General features: G+C 41.4%; 1 protein-coding gene across 3 annotated transcripts in view; it reads right to left on the bottom strand.

Moving 5' to 3' along the window:
* STARD3NL (STARD3 N-terminal like) overlaps positions 1–17,806 on the bottom strand; it is a 74,601-nt gene that overhangs the window by 12,815 nt on the left and 43,980 nt on the right. For all 3 annotated transcript variants that reach the window (XM_073549979.1, XM_073549978.1, XM_073549977.1), the window contains 4 exons: positions 13,585–13,662; positions 13,126–13,179; positions 11,008–11,125; positions 7,043–7,141 (listed from right to left, as the gene is read on the bottom strand). In XM_073549979.1, the coding sequence (XP_073406080.1) occupies positions 7,043–7,141; positions 11,008–11,125; positions 13,126–13,179; positions 13,585–13,662 (349 nt within the window). The remainder of the gene's footprint in view (positions 1–7,042; positions 7,142–11,007; positions 11,126–13,125; positions 13,180–13,584; positions 13,663–17,806) is intronic.

Consider the following 17,806-nt stretch of genomic DNA (forward strand, 5'->3'; position numbering starts at 1 on the left):
TCCACAAAAAAAAAAAATTATGTTTCCAAAATTGTGCAGATGTAAAGTAGACATGTGGGAAATGTTATTTATTAACTATTTTGTGCGATATCACTCTCTGATTTAAGGGCATAAAAATTAAAAGTTTGAAAATTGCAAAATTTTCAAAATTTTTGCCAAATTTCGATTTTTTTAACATATAAGCGCAGTTCATATCTAAGAAATTTTACCACTATCCTGAAGTACAATATGTCATGAGAAAACAATGTCAGAATCAGCAGGATCCGTTGAAGCGTTCTAGAGTTATGGCCTCATAAAGTGACACTGGTCAGAATTGAAAAAAATGGCCTGGTCACGAAGGCAAAAACAGGCTCAGGCGCGAAAGGGTTAAAAGCTTCTTCGATTACTAATTTTCTAATACTCTCTCTCCAGAGAAACACCAAGCTTGCGGGCCATTTCCCCATTCAGACACATAAAAGCTGGTCGTGAAAATAATGAAATAGGCACACTATCCTTTACAACAAGCTCTATGATCTGTTTTTTAAATGTATCTACTGTCATTGTCACAGTAACTTTGTCACTGACAAAATATCTTGCAACTGATGGCTGCAAAGTTCTCTGCTCCTTTGTTTGGCTGGAAGAGCTGGGCACTGGCTCATTGGTTTGGATGCAGTCTTTCTCATCCACTGCTTTCAGTACTTCTGGATGAAAGCACTGTAAATGTCTCTTTACATTAGAAGCTCTGGTAGGAGCATTTTTATCTTTGCCTGAATATGCACTCATCTTGGCTTCACAGCATTTGTTTTCGTCTGGATCATTTGTCATACACTGACAGACATAATGTTTTCTATCTTGAGTGATGGTGAAATGTTCAAATACAGCTGATTTAATGTGATGCTTCTTTGACATTCTCAGGTTTTTAATTCTGCATTCACAATCCAAATGACAATGGTTTTTCCTAAAAACAATTGTACAAAATTATTGCCAGGTCGTACAACTGATATAGTGGTCAATAATACTGTTATTATTCCTCATGTACTCACAGTTAACTGATGCAAAGTTTGTTGAAAGGATAATACTTCTTACAGTCTTCCTCTTCTGAGTAGCAGGCAGCTGTGAGATGCTTGGAAGACGCACACCTAGTATGATCTAGTCTAGAGGAGGAGCTTTACTACTAAGAATTTGCAACACATTTTCACTTTCAGTTTCATACATTGTAAGTAGGGGGGTTGGGGCAGCATGAGGTTAACCAAGTATAAGATTAGATAAGGGCAGTGGAGAACAGTGACACACAAGAAGTAAGAAATGTCTCTGTCTCCAGCAGAACTGCTTATCACTGTTGTTCATAGTTTGATAGAACATATATATTTGAGTAACATTTATAAAATTCATATGAAAGTTCAATTATGAAATATTAATACATTTTTTTTAAAGCTGGAGTCGGAGTCGGTACATTTCTACCGACTCCGACTCCAACCAAAACTAACTCCGACTCCGACTCCACGACTCCGACTCCACAGCCCTGTGAGGAGCCATGCATACCAGGATAGGGATGAGGAGTCATGCATACCTGGACAGGGATGAGGAACCATGCATACCTGGACAGGGATGAGGAGCCATGCAGACCAGGACAGGGATGAGGAGCCATGCAGACCAGGACAGGGATGAGGAGACATGCAGACAAGGATAGGGATGAGGAACCATGCATACCAGGATGGGGATGCGGGGACAATGCATACCCAGCTTATACTCAAGTCAATACGTTTTTACAGTATTTCATGGCAAAATTAGGTCCTTCGGCTTATACTTGGGTCCACTTATACATGAGTATATACGGTATATTTACAAAATAAAAAAAAAATCACCTTCTGCAGGCAGGCGCTGCACCATGATTGCATCTATAATGTGCAGTTAACTATTTTTTTTTACAGAATACATTAATTCATAAAAAAAAATTAAAAGAAAAAAGTCTGAAAATGGTGCGGGTCGTGACTGCGCAGTAGAAGCCACTGGGGATCCAATATCTGCTACTGCGTATGCGGCACCATCCTGTTAGAGAAAAAAAATAAATTGCCTCCTGCAAGATGGTGCCACCAGTGCCTGTGCAGTAGCATCTGTCGGATCACCGATAGATGCTACTGCGCAGGCGCGGCCGACATCTTAGTAGAGACAATTTTTAATTTTTTTCTCTAGCAAGATAGCACGATAGATGCTACTGCACAGGCATCGGCGGCGCCATCTTGGAGGCAATTTATTTTTCTCCTCCAGCAAGATGGCGCCACCGACATCTGCATTGTAGGAGCTATCGGATCACAGATAGCCAAAACTGCACAGGTGCGGCCGATGCCATTTTCAGACAGATTTTTTTTTAATGAATTGATATATACCATAAAAAATAATAATAATAATTACCTGCACATTACACATGCGATCACGCTGCAGCAGAGGCGCCGGAGCCTGCCTGCAGAATGTGATTTTTTTTTTTTAAATATATGTAATATTCATTATGTAAACTAGGGGGCAGGTCAGTGAGAGATCATTGACCTGTCAGCAGTCTTCATTATGAATACCTACCTAAGCAGAGCACCACATGAAGACCACCCCCCCACAGGCAACCCCGTTGCAAGAGCAGAACAGTAACTCAAAAGTGAAAATAAAGATTAAACAACAACCACAAGACGGATTTCATCAACCAAGTATCATTGTAATCAGTATAACGGTGCCAACTTGACACTGTCTGTACTGTGCACAATCCTGCTGACAGGTTCACTTTAAAGGGTAAAAAAGGCGATTAAAACTTCTCTTTTTTTTTTACTTTATTTTTTGTCCTCTTAACCCTTTAACGACCGCCGATACGCCTTTTAACAACGGCAGTTAAGGATACTTAAACCACAGCGCTGCTTTCTAACGGTGCTGAAGTTTAAGGTTATAGTGCCCCCCCGTGTCGGAATTTCTACAGAGAACATAATTCGGGTCTGTTTTTACAGACCCCGGTGTTGCGATCGCCGTTATTAACGGTATAACGGCGACCGAAAAAAAAATAAGTTCCATTTTCCATTTAATTTCTCGCTCATCTGATGTGATCGAACATCAGAGGAGACACAAATAGGGTCCCCCGATCACCCCCCGGGCACCTCTGATGTCCGTGCACGCTCCCCTGAAGTCCCCTGGGCAACAATAGATTTTTCCTATTGGTTCATTTTGATCACTGTGATAGACCCTATCACAGTGATCAAAATAAAAAAAAAAAATGTAAATCAAACCCCCTTTGTTAAATAAAAAAATATATATATTTATTTCCATTTTACCTTTAGGGTTAGCGTTGGGCTAAAGTGAGTTGGGCTAAAGTTAGGGTTGGGGTAAAGTCAGGGTTGGAATTACGGATAGGTTTGGGATTAGGGCTGTGTTAGGGGTGTGTTGGGGTTAGGCTTGTGGTTAGGGTTATGGTTAGTGTTGGGATTAGGGTTATGGTTAGGGATGGGGTTGGGATTAGTGTAAGGGATAAAGTTGGAGTTAGAATTGGGGGGTTTCCACTATTTAGGCACATCAGGGGCTCTCCAAACGCGACATGGCGCCTGATGTCAATTCCAGCCAATTCTGCGTTGAAAAAGTCAATCAGCGTTCCTTCCCTTCCGAGCTCTGCTGCGCCCAAACAGTGATTTACCCCCACATATGGGGTATCGGCGTACTCAGGACAAATTGCACAACAAATTTGGGGGTCTAATTTCTCCAGTTACCCTTGGGAAAATAGATATTTTGGGGTGAAAAAATCATTTTTGTGGAAAAAATATGATTTTTTATTTTCATGGCTCTACGTTATAAACTACTGTGAAGCAGTTCAAAGTGCTCACCACACATCTAGATAAGTTCGTTGATGGGGGTCTAGTTTCCAAAATGGTGTCACTTGTGGGGGGGTTTCCACTGTTTAGGCACATCAAGGGTCCTCTAAATGCGACGTGGCGTCTGATCTCAATTCCAGCCAATTCTGTGTTGAAAAAGTCAAACATCGTTCCTTCCCTTCAGAGCTCTGCCGTGCGCCCAAAAAGTGGTTTATCCCCACATACAGGGCATTGGCGTATTGAGGGGAAATTGCACAACAAATTTTATGGTTCATTTTCTCTTTTTACCCTTGTGAAAATAAAAAAATTGGTTCTGAAGTAAAATTTTTGCGAAAAAAAAGTTAAATGTTCATTTTTTTCCTGCCCGATTGCTGCAGTTCGTGTGAAGGACTTAAAGGGTTAATAAACTTCTTGATTGTGGTTTTGCGCACCTTGAGGGGTGCAGTTTTTAAAATGATGCCATTTTTGGTTATTTTCTGTCATATAGGCCCCTCAAAGTGACTTCAAATGTGATGCGGTCCCTAAAAAAATGGTTTTGTAAATTTTGTTGCAAAAATGAGAAGTCGCTGGTCAACTTTTAACCCTTACAACTTCCTAATAAAAAAAAACTGGTTCCAAAATTGTGCTGATGCAAAGTAGACATTTTGTTACCGTAAGTATTTTGTGTGACATATCTCTCCGATTTAAGGGCATAAAAATTAAAAGTTTGAAAATTGCAAAATTTTAAACATTTTCACCATATTTCCGTTTTTTCATAAATAAACGCAAGTCGTAGCGAAGAAATTTTTACCACTAACATGAAGTACAATATGTCACACACAAAAAAAAATAAATCTCAGAATCAGTGGGATCGGTTAAAGCAATCCAGAGTTATAACTTCATAAAGTGACAGTGGTCAGAACTGTAAAAATTGGCTTGGTCATTAAGTAGCATATTGGCTCTGTCACTAAGGGGTTAATGAGCTACAACCTGTGATTGTTTGTTCTATATACTGCAAATACTGCAGACCGGCTTCATAGGAGTAACGTGACAGTCACGGAAGTCTTACAGGTGTTTTCCCATTTTCAAGATCCTATCCCAATATGTAGTAGGTATAATACACTGGGTGCAGAATTATTAGGCAAATTAGTATTTTGATCACATCATCCTTTTTATACATGTTGTCCTACTCCAAGCTGTATAGGCTTGAAAGCCAACTGCCAATTATGTAAATCAGGTGATTTGCATCTCTGTAATGAGGAGGGGTGTGGTCTAATGACATCAACACCCTATATAAGGTGTGCTTAATTATTAGGCAACTTCCTTTCCTTTGGCAAAATGGGTCCGAAGAGAGATTTGATGGACTCTGAAAAGTCAAAAATTGTGAGATGTCTTGCAGAGGGATGCAGCAGACTTGAAATTGCCAAATTTTTGAAGCGTGATCACCGAAGAATCAAGCGTTTCATGGCAAATATCCATCAGGGTCGCAAGAAGCATGTTGATAAAAAAAGGCACAAAATAACTGCCCATGAATTGAGGAAGATCAAGCGTGAAGCTGCCAAGATGCCATTTGCCACCAGTTTTGCCATATTTCAGAGCTGCAACATTACTGGAGTATCAAAAAGCTCAAGGTGTGCCATACTCATGGACATGGCCAAGCTAGGGAAGGCTGAAAAACGACCACCTTTCAACAAGAAACATAAGATAAAACGTCAAGACTGGGCCAAGAAATATCTTAAGACAGATTTTTCTAAGGTTTTATGGACTGATGAAATGAGAGTGACTCTTGATGGGCCAGATGGATGGGCCCGAGGCTGGATCAGTAAAGGGCAGAGAGCTCCACTCCGACTCAGATGTCAGCAAGGTGGAGGAGGGGTGCTGGTATCATCAAAGATGAACTTGTGGGACCTTTTCAGGTTGAGGATGGAGTGAAGCTCAACTCCCAGACCTACTGCCAGTTTCTGGAAGACACCTTCTTCAAGTAGTGGTACAGGAAGAAGTCGGTATCGTTCAAAAAAAACATAATTTTCATGCAGGACAATGTCCATCACATGCATCCAAATACTCCACAGCGTGGCTGGCCAGTAAAGGTCTAAAAGAAGAAAAAATAATGACATGGCCCCCTTGTTCACCTGATTTGAACCCCATAGAGAACCTGTGGTCCCACATAAAATGTGAGATCTACAGGGAGTGAAAACATTACACCTCTCGGAACAGTATTAAATTAGAAAATGGTAGCACACCAAATATGAAATACGAATAGCGGCACACAATGTTGATTGTAAAGAAAGGTGGCTATATTGGTCACTGATTTTTTTTGTTTTGTTTTTGAATGTCAGAAATGTTTATTTCTAAATTTTGTGTTGCTCTATTGGTTTACCTGGCAAAAATAAACAAGTGAGATGGGTATATATTTGGTTTTTATTAAGTTGCCTAATAATTCTGCACAGTAATAGTTACCTGCACAAACAGATATCCTCCTAAGATAGCCAAATCTAGAAAAAACCCACTCCAACTTCCAAAAATATTAAGCTTTGATATCTATGAGTCTTTTGGGTTGATTGAGAACATAGTTGTTATTCAATAATAAAAAGAATCCTCTCAAATACAACTTGCCTAATAATTCTGCACACGGTGTAATACTACCCAAGGTACTGCAATGCCTTAAGATGGGGTAAGCAACATAGCGAATCTTAATTATACTACATTTCTAATTGGAGGTATTTGCTAATATTATCATTATTACATGTACTATGTATTGGGATAGGTCTTGGAGATTGAAATACTCCTTTAAGTACACAAGTAAAAAAAAGGGGAGACGCCAGCGCTGCTTATGGTAAGAACGCAATACATAAAGTGCATATGCACATATTGATTTCTAACTGTATTTCAAAATGAGAAATTTAGCAAAAAATTGATCAATTATTTGAGCCACCCCACCACGCCTAGGCATTCTCATATGGGGCAGTCATACTTTAGTTTTTTATATTCGCTGTGCCATTATGGCCTCCTAAATGTATTAAAAGCAAGACCACAGCGCTGGCTTCTCCCCTTTTTTTATCCTTTAAGTACACACCTGGCTACCATGACACCCCATAGGCATGCCATGACTATACCGCAAGCAATGGGAGGCGCTGCATTCAGTCGATATCGTAAATGGTTGATCAATTCAGTAATAACTCTAGGTCAATAGTAGTTGCAGATAATATATCGCCAATATGAAAGTTTTGCACTGGTTTCACTACCTGCAGGAGACTCAGGGGGTGAGTAGAACTGTCCATCCGACCTTGGTCCTGGCGTTAATAGTGCAGCTCGTTCAGAAACACTCTGAATCATTAAACGACCTAAAAAGAAAAAAAGACCACTTTTTTTTTTTGCATAGGTTTTACATTTCAACATACAAGAAGTTACCATAAATTATTTGTATGCAGGTGAGGGCATTAGATTTAAAGGCTACAATTCAAGCTCGCTTAGGACGGGGTCAGAGGAGTATATGAAAAATTGTCCGGTTTTCATCCTGCAAACTCAGATGATTGCCACCCGTATGTCCATACTTTACGGCAGTGTGTCATCCATATTTATACATCAACAATTGAAAAGTGTACAAGACCAACTATAGTTTCTAGTATTAATTATGGCAATGTACCTGCAAAAATTGGAAATTTGGAAGCCACACAGATGATCTGTATGGGATCCAATGATTTCCTGCACACTCATCTCATGCGCAATATGGAAGAAAACCGTACCACTATTTTCACACTGACACTTGAGAAAAAACAAACATTCATGTGAACAGCGCTGCTGAATGACATTAACTGGGGTCCAATCGTACTCTGACAGCAGACGCCACAGACTGTGTCTGTCCTTCAGAAGGAAAAGCTCTTATTTCCCGCTTACAAGTAGGACTAGAAATGCAGGCGGCTGTAGACAGCAGGTAATTTCCTGAGGGTAAACAGCCAACTCACTAGAGAAAGCTACAGATCCTTGTCACACAGCAAACAGGCAATTCAGCAGAGAATTTTATAAAGTCTATCATGCTTATGTAACTATTACATACGGCAGTTTTTCTATGCATCACACCTTAAAACTACACTTAAAGGGAACTGATTTCCAGAAAAAATGCTATTATTTATTTATTTATATAGCACCATTGATTCCATGGTGCTGTACATGAGAAGGGGTTACATACAAATTACAGATATCACTTACAGTAAACAAACTAACAATGACAGACTGATACAGAGGAGAGAGGACCCTGCCCTTTCGGGCTTACATGCTACAGGATGGTGGGGAAGGAGACAGTAGGTTGGTGGGTTGCAGCAGTTCCGGTGTTGGTTGAAGTGATATCACCGGTAGTGGTGAGAGAGAAAGAGGTAGCGGGGTCATTGCAGGCTGTAGGCTTTCTTTAAGAGGTGGGTTTTCAGGTTCCGTCTGAAGGATCCAAAATGTGGGTGATAGTCGGACTTGTTGGGGCAAAGAATTCCAGAGAATAGGGGATATTCGGGAGAAGTCTTGGAGGAGGTTGGGTGAGGAGCGAATAAGTGTGGAGGAGAGAAGGAGGTCTTGGGAGGACCGGAGATTACGTGAGGGAACGTATCGGGAGATTAGTTCAGAGACATATGGGGGAGACAGGTTATAGATGGCCTTGTAGGTCAGAATTAGTAGTTTGAACTGGATACGCTGAGGGAATGGGAGCCAGTGATGAGATTTGCAGAGGGGAGAAGCGGAGGAGTAGCGAGGAAAGAGATGAATTAGTCGGGCGGCAGAGTTAAGGATGGACTGGAGAGGTGCGAGGGTGTTAGCAGGGAGACCACAGAAAAGGATGTTGCAGTAGTCAAGGCGGGAGATGATGAGGGCATGCACAAGCATTTTAGTAGATTGAGGGTTGAGGAAAGGACGGATTCTAGAAATATTTTTGAGCTGGAGGCGACAGGAGGTAGAAAGAGCTTGGATGTGCGGTTTGAAGGACAGGGCAGAGTCAAAGGTTACTCCGAGGCAGCGGACTTCTGGTAATGGGGAAAGTGTGATGTCATTAATTGTTATAGCTAGGTCGGGTAAAGAAGATCTGTGAGATGGAGGAAAGATGATGAGTTCAGATTTGTCTATATTGAGTTTGAGGAAGATATATGCAGATATTAACCTACCCGGCGCCTGCACTTAGCTGAACGCAGCTGATGAGGGCTTTAGTGCCCCCACAGAGTTCCGGTTTCAGTCACGGGGGCGGTACCGGCGCGAGTTCAGTCACCGTTCTGAGTGCACAGAGCAGCTGTAGCCGCGTCCAGGGCACTGTCTGACAGTCAGACCCAATGCAAAGCCAGTGTCAGTCAGGGCAGTGGCAGAATCGATCAGATTCTCTTGCGTGAGAGAACTGCGGTTGTGGGATCATAGCCTAAGAGCCGCCGGTTCTCCCCATCCGCTGCCCTGGAGTGACTGATCTCTGCCTACACGTGCACGCAGGAACAAACTTGTCACTCCAGGGCAGCGGGTAGGTTGAAGTCACCGAGGTCCTGCCTGTCCGACTAAACTTCTGTACGGCTCAACCCCAGGTGGCTTTTAAATTATTTTTTTTCTGAAATGCCGCAGTGAACCTGGCTGAGATCATATAACCAGTGTCTGATACATGATGTACGTGGGTCAGTCAGTATGTATAAGATGTCATCTTCACTTTAAGCAAGGAAACCCCATGTTTGTCTGAAGGCTCCCATACACATTAGGCTAAAGTTATCTATGGTCGTCAAATATGTATGAAGCCTCCCAGCTCTCCCTGATAAATGATGTTGGTGGAGAGCAGGATGTTTTATTGGAGACATGTCTTTGTCTGAGGATTCTTACAACGGCCCTCCCACAGGCTAAGCCTATATATGGGGGATAGTTGGCACCAAATGATCGTTCAGCCAACAGCTATCTAATGTGAATGTGGGCCTAAAGAAACATTGCTGATATACTGAATATACTGAGTATGTCCAGTAAGCAGTGTGATCCCTAGTGAACACAAGAACGAGCAGCCATGAGACAGCTTTCTGTCAGAGATTTCATGGTGAGAATATTATAGTCACTGACTAACTGTGCTCCCTCAGGAGCAAAGGTCTTTTCGCACTTCATCTTATTCCCTTTTCTGGCATGTAAGTCTATACTGTAGAACCCCATCTACCAGACGGGGGTCAGTTTGATCTCTATCTCTATTCAGGTGCATACGCCGAGGCCGCCATTATATTCCATGCATGGAATGGCGCTCAAGCTGTTACAGTTGTCAGCTTATTGGTGGGAAGCTCCTGACATGTGACTGCTGCAGGCTGTCACTATCACGTGTTGAAATAGAAGTAGCAGAGGGTTCTGATTTTTTTCACTTGCAGAAAAGCATCACCAAAGTCAGGACAATTTAGTACAGATATTTTAGGCGGATTTCTCTATGGATTCTAGTTCAGATTTCCTGGAGTAAATCTGGAAGATCTAATGTGTGGCATGAACTATTGTATGCAAGGTGATTTCATTTTAATGGGAATGTTTTTTTTTCAATTTAAAGGGAATGTTTCACCAAATTTCTACTACCCAATCTGAGAAAAGTATAATGTACAGGCAGGAAGCCCGATTCCAGCGATGTGCCACTTATTGGGCAGATTGCTGCAGTTCTGATAAAATCACGTTTTTATCTGTTGCAGATTTACCAGTTGTTTGTATAACTCCGCCGACACCACTGATTTGGAAGATTTCTGTGTACACTCTGCATAGGCAGAAAGTTGTCAGTGGTGGGGGGCGGGGTTATACAGAGCTTATGACTATGTAGGACTTCATGGCAGCAGATTTATTAGTCCTCTAGCGATCATTTCCTGCTGATTAAACAGGCATTTTAATCAAAACTACAGCTAGCAGCCAAGAAAGGGACATATGATGGAATCTGTGTCTCTGTCTCTAACATTATGCTGCTCTCATATTAGGTGGCAAAAACCTGGTGATGCATTCCCTTTAAGAGACACATTTTTTATTTATCTTACTCATTTATATAGCGCCATTAATTCCACAGCGCTTTACAAACATTATCGGCACTGTCCCCATAGGGAATCTAGATTGTGAGTCCCAATCAGTATGTTTTTGGAAACCGGAGAACGCGGAGGAAACCCACGCAAACACGGGGAGAACATACAAACTCCATGCAGATCCCAAACAGCAATAAAAACAATACAAAATAACAAACAAATAATTAACAACTCACGATTTTCTTCTTCAGCTTCTTGTGGTAAAACCTTAAAATCTAGGAACCAAGCTTCTATCCAGGCCAAGATAAAGGACATAATGGGAAGGACATAACCAAAAGCACCTTGGGAAAACAGCTGGGAAATGCAGATAGGTACTTTCATTAGCACGTTTATATGATGAAAAGAACAAAAAACACGTGAAATGTATAAGTATAATCCACGGAGGACATAAAAGAGTCTCTAGGGGATGATAGGCTGCAGTGTTCACGTGACATGGATAGTGTCACAAGATCATGGGGACACAGTGCACAAAGCAGGAGCTTGCTATGCTTTTCTCTTTTATTTTACTCAACACAATGGAGGGATTCAAATGGCGACATGTAGTAGTCTAGTCTACTACTAATCCCTTTAAGGAAGCAGCCATAACTTTTCACATTTTCCATCATAACAACTGTATGAGGTTTCATGGTTTGTTGCAGATGTAGCGGTACCAATTAAGTCCAGGTTTTTGAAAAAATGTTTGTTTTTTTCAATGCCATAACACAGGGATATATATGTAAGGGAGAAAGGGTTTTTTTTCCAATAACTTCTTTTTTGTAAAACTTTTCAAAAATAAAATTACAGAAGGACACCATAGAATTCAAAATATTAGCAAACAATATTGCATAGTTTGACTTAATAATCAGTAACAATCAGGAAATTCAACACTGTTCGACAGCCGCATCACATGCAGGGATTACCTAACGAACAGGCAATCCCTGCATACGTTACAGCTGTCACACAGCCGCGAGACATGCAGCCGCGGGGCCTCGAACATATTTTTCGAGCACGCCGAAGTCACTCGGTTAGCACCCGAGCAAGAAAACACCTTATCCGAGCACGTTCTCTCATCACTAATAATAACCCATCACCACACCGCAACTGGATTGCACAGATGCCAAAATGGGAAGCTTTCTATCCAACGACTTAGGCTGGTTTCACACTAGCGTTTTTTTGCGCTGCGTGCGCATACATGCGCATGCGCCCCTATGTTTAACATGGGTGCGCATTGTCTAGCGTTTGTATGTGGTTTTTTGCAGTATGCGCGCCGGACGCACCCTGTTGCATTTTTGGTGCTCTCAACCGGTGTGAAAAAAAACGCATGCGCACAAATGTGCAAAAAAAAAAACACATTACAGTCTAAGGGAACACTGACGTGCACATGGACATGCGCACGTCAAAACACATTACAGTCTAAGGGAACACTGACGTGCACATGAACATGCGCACGTCAGCGTTTAAAAACGAATGCATTTTTAGAGTAAACATGGCTTTTGTGGCATGCACACGGAGCACAGCGCAAAAAAACGCTAGTGTGAAAGTAGCCTTACAATGTAGTGTCCATAGGGTAAAAAAGCTAAGATCAGAGTTCTCAATTTCCCGTCTTTGAAGCAGACGGTCAGCAGCTGCTGTCATCTAGCGCTCACAAATGATGGTCCAGGTACTGCGCCTGTGCCACTCTATAAATGCACCAAATTATTACTGAAACTTGGGTGAAATAAATCGCTCCTGGAATGTAACATTTTGGTGCATGGCAGGAACGGGTTTTTCAAGTTTGCGTAAATGAGTTTATAAGGTTGGTTATTTTAAGGGGAATCTGTCAGCAATTTTTTCCCATTTAATCTAACAGAATCATGATGTAGGGACAGAGACTCTGATCCCAGCAATGTATCACTTATTTACTGAGTGCAGCAGTTGTGATTGAATCAATGTTTTTATGCTCTGATCTAGCAGAGCTCAGAATATTGTGTAACCCCACGCACATCACTGATTGTCAGCTCTCAGTGTACAATGTATAATGACAAAAAGCTGCTGATCAGTGGTGGGCTGGAGACAGATAATCTTACAGTGAATATAGTGAAAACTTACTGCTGATAAAACACTGATTTTATTGTAAAAAAAAAAAAAAAACAGTCCAGCAAGTGACATCTTTGGAATCAGGTTCTCAACCCCTACACAATGCTGCTCTCAGATTACATAGCTAAAAAGAAAAGCAGCAGCTGCCACTATGAGTCCATATTACAAGCTAGGTGCCCACAGTCATATTTAGGAGACCCGATTATGGGGAAAGGAAAGTTATTCAATCTTCTGCTTACCTTTGATAAAATGACTTTCACTATCAGAAAGGCACAAGTAATTGCTGTGGTCACCTATGGGGGAATGAGGAGAAAGTCATTTCAAAATGTGCAGAAAATTAACTGAACCCTTTTAACAATCCCGAGGTCAAAAACCTGAGTGACAACCAAATATATATTTCTGTAGGCTGCACACGACCTTCTGCTCCTTATAACACATACAGTATATATTTCACACATTCACTTAGGAGGGGCATTCGGACCGGACCGCCCACATCGGTGAGTATAATATAACGTGTTTTTCTTCTCTTTCAGGTTACATCAGGGGCTTATCTACAGCATTACAGAATGCTGTAGATAAGCCCCCGATGTCTATGCCGGCAGCTAATAGGGGATAAAAAGGGTGACAGATTCCCTTTAAGTAACTATTAACATGTACAGTATCTACAATAGGAACAATATTATTAGTTTAATACTTACCGCTACTGCCCACCAGTGGTGAATTTTGCATATCGCATAAGCAATAATTAGGACATTAAATCGAAAGAATGATAACAACTGTAAAGAAAAAGAAAATCGCATTAAAGCAATTCATAGTTTAATTATTCCAGTATCTTAAAGTGATTGTCCACTACTTGGAAAAAGCCTTTTTAAATGGTCTCCTTGTGAAATAAAAGTAATAGATATTCACCTGCTGCCATGGTTGCTATTGGGCTGCTGTGAAGCTGGCTGTTGATTGGCTGCAGGGCTCACATGGCACCACAATGTCATGTGAGCCCTGGGAGACGACACTGAATTACGGTATTTGGGACCATGCTACTCCTGATGTCAAATACAATAACATTTTTTAAGTTGGAATACTTCACCATACTGGCTATAATAATATCTATCACAGTAAGTATTTGGCTTAAAGCACTGAATGCAGCAATTCTAGCAGAAAACTCGACATGTGATTCACCATATTACAATGAACCCTTCAGCCAGCAAACATTTTCAAACTGTATCACAGCTCACATAACCTAACCGTAAATCAGAGTGAAGTGATCAGTAGAATATGGCATACAGCTGCATATATCAAAAAACTGATCAGCTCCTTCAAAGGGAATAATACAAGTGTGAACAGGTGCAATCCGTCACAATTATTCAATATAACCAAGAAAATACAGCTGCACCCTGAAATTCTATAATATGCAAACCTTTTGTACCGTATATGAAATTGCAACCACATTACTGCTATAAAATATAAGTAAAAAAATGAAGCAAATTTGTCAGAGCCCAACAGCCACTGGTGGGACCATAACATTATATCTCGGGCTGAAAGCCTACAATTTTAAGGGCAGGCAGGATCCAGCTCTAATTAAAAACACCTTAGGCTGAAGGGAGGAGTACTCAGTCAGAAGTATATTACAAATATAAAACAACTCACTTCTCATTGTAGGCTTTCAGCTCAAAGATGCATTCAAGGTTAGGGTACCAACAAAGGGGTACGCCTTGCCTTGGCTGTTGGGCTCTTATGAACTGGCCAATTTTCAAACTTTTAACTCTTATGCCCTTAAACCAGAGTTATGTCACACAACAGAGTTAATAAATAACATTTTCTTTAGAGACATCACATTTGAAGTGATTTTGGGGGGCCTATATGACATAAAATACCCATAAGTGACATGATTTTAAAACCTACACCCCTTAAAACCGCATTCAAGAAGTTTATTAACCCTTCAAGTGCTACATAGGAATTAATGCAATGTGGAAGGAAAAAAAATGAACATTTTAATTTTTCACCAAAATTTTAATTTGGTCCCAAATTTCTAATTTTCACAAAAGTAAAAGGAGAAAATTAAAATCAAAATTTGTTGTGCAATTACTCCTGAGCACATCTCTGAGGTGCAAGAACAGCAGAAACCTCCCACGAGCGACGTCATTTTACAAACTACACCTCTCAATGAATTCATCTAGGAGTGCAGTGACAGCTGTTGGAATGGAATTGTCACTGCGTGTTTACTTGCAATGACAGTTTATAGTCATGACGGGAATAGCACGTCATGGTGTGGGAGCTGAGACCCACTCATGATGTACTATGTCCGTCATTGGTCGTAAAGGGGTTTAATCATTAAAAATGTTGTACAATTTGGCTTTTACAGGCCTTTTGTTTCCTTACACATTCAACTTTATGTGGTATGTGGCCATAAATTAGCTGAGAGGAGCTCAGAAAAAAAGATACAGTAGTTATCAATTCTTTGTCACATTGTTAGAATGAGCCAAAATCACAGGTAACTCATTCTGCAGCCACAAATAGAAAACACAGAGGCTATGGAACACAAATGGTGCAACATCTATATATATAAAACTGAGTGTATATATGTACTGTATGTATCAAGCCCACATAGCCACGCCCACTCCACACGCAAAGCCATATTATTTATATATATATATATATATATATATTTTTTTTTTTTTTTTTTTTTTTTTTTTTTTTTCTGTATAGGCACATATTCTTGATCACAACAATTTACACTGCCTGTGTTGCCCATAGCAACCAATCACTAAGCATCTTTCATTTCACCAGAGCGGTTTAAAAGATGAAAGCTGAGCTGTGATTGGTTGCTATGAGCAACAGTTTTTCTTGTAGACAGTTGTGGTAACTGAGGTCTGTTATTCTTATCATTTCTATGGTGTTATCTTCTGTAAAGCTGGAAATAACACAATTTATTACCATGCCGACAAAGACCACCGTCTGACACAGACTGCAGGGGGAGCCCAGAAACAGGAACTTCTTTGTCTGGCATGAAGCACCCTCATTAACTTAAAAATTCAAACACCCCAGGTATCATTTTAATCAGTGCAACAGCACCAACCTGACAATGTTGGCTCTGATGGGATGATGTGGGATATTAGGGGTAGTAGTCCGGTGGCTCTGGCTGACAGGATGATTTGGGATATTAGGGGTAGTAGTCCGGTGGCTATGGTTGACGGTATGATGTGGGATATTAGGGGTAGTAGTCCGGTGGCTCTGACGGGATGATGTGGGATATTAGTGGTAGCAGTCCGGTGGCTCTGGCTGACGGGATGATGTGGTATATTAGTGGTAGTAGACCGGTAGCTCTGGCTGACGGGATGATGTGGTATATTAGTGGTAGTAGTCCGGTGACTCTGGCTGACAGGATGATGTGGGATATTAGGGGTAGTAGTCCGGTGGCTCTGGCTGATGGGATGATGTGGTATATTAGTGGTAGTAGACCGGTAGCTCTGGCTGACGGGATGATGTGGTATATTAGTGGTAGTAGTCCGGTGACTCTGGCTGACAGGATGATGTGGGATATTAGGGGTAGTAGTCCGGTGGCTCTGGCTGATGGGATGATGTGGTATATTAGTGGTAGTAGACCGGTAGCTCTGGCTGACGGGATGATGTGGTATATTAGTGGTAGTAGTCCGGTGACTCTGGCTGACAGGATGATGTGGGATATTAGGGGTAGTAGTCCGGTGGCTCTGGCTGATGGGATGATGTGGTATATTAGTGGTAGTAGACCGGTAGCTCTGGCTGACGGGATGATGTGTTATATTAGTGGTAGTTGTCCGGTGGCTCTGGCTGACGGGATGATGTGGGATATTAGTGGTAGTAGTCCGGTGACTCTGACGGGATGATGTGGGATATTAGGGGTAGTTGTCTGGTGGCTCTGGTTGACAGGATGATGTGGGATATTAGGGGTAGTAGTCCGGTGGCTATTAGATTATATATAGATATAATCATTATAATTTGTTGTTATAACTAACCACAGTTGGTTACTATGCCCGGGCACGCTGGGCTCTTCAGCTAGTTTTTAATAAAACCCAAATGCAAAAATTATTTTAGCCCCATATACAGGTATTTAAGTTAAAATAAAAAATGGTCCTAGAAAGGTGGTAGGCACATACTTTAAGGGCTTTGGAAATTTCTATTTTCTGGCCTGGATTTATACAGAATGATAGACAGCACAGTGTGTTATTCTTTCCTGGCTGGTATTCCCTGCAGCCCTTAGTCATTCCTAGGCATATTTATTATTTAGAAAGGTGTGCACTTCAGTAGGAGAGAGCTGGCTGAAGAGGCAGAACTGGTCTGTTCAGTAGACTGCATGTCTCCAGTTTGTGCTAATGGTGTGAGAATGCATATGAGCTTTTCGTTTCTGTTTTGCGTCTGGTAGTGGGCCACCTGTATAGGTCAGGGAATCTAATGTCTAGTTAGTGTTCAGCTGTGCAGGGGTTAATTTGTTATTTTGCGCATGGATGTAAGGGTGAAGCATTTATTTTATACACCACTTATAAAGAACAGGAGAATCCCTGTCTGGGACACAGCTAATCTTACACATTACACACAATTAACTAAATATATTGGATATTCACTATAGCTGTAGTTTGAAGGGAACCTGTCCTGTTGGACACAGGGTTAATCTGCACGCTAAAAAAGCGTTAGGAAGGCGCTTGGCCAGTGTAGTGAAAGTGCGGCACCCGGGGGAAAAACTTTATTCCTCTCAGGAGCCGCCAGCTTTTAGTCATAGAGGCGTGGCCAGCATGGCTACAGTCACCACTCAGTACAGTAAGCAGTGGCAATAAGCACGCCCCGGGACTTGGACAGACAGTCCGCACTGCAGTGCATCAGTCCAGACAGCTGATTGTCAAAGTGCCAGGGTGTGCTCACAGCCACTGCTCACTAAGTACTGAGTGGTAA

Source organism: Dendrobates tinctorius, unplaced genomic scaffold (genome assembly GCF_039654945.1).
Source record: "Dendrobates tinctorius isolate UK_male_01 unplaced genomic scaffold, ASM3965494v1 ptg000162l, whole genome shotgun sequence".
Taxonomy (NCBI): Eukaryota; Metazoa; Chordata; class Amphibia; order Anura; family Dendrobatidae; genus Dendrobates; species Dendrobates tinctorius.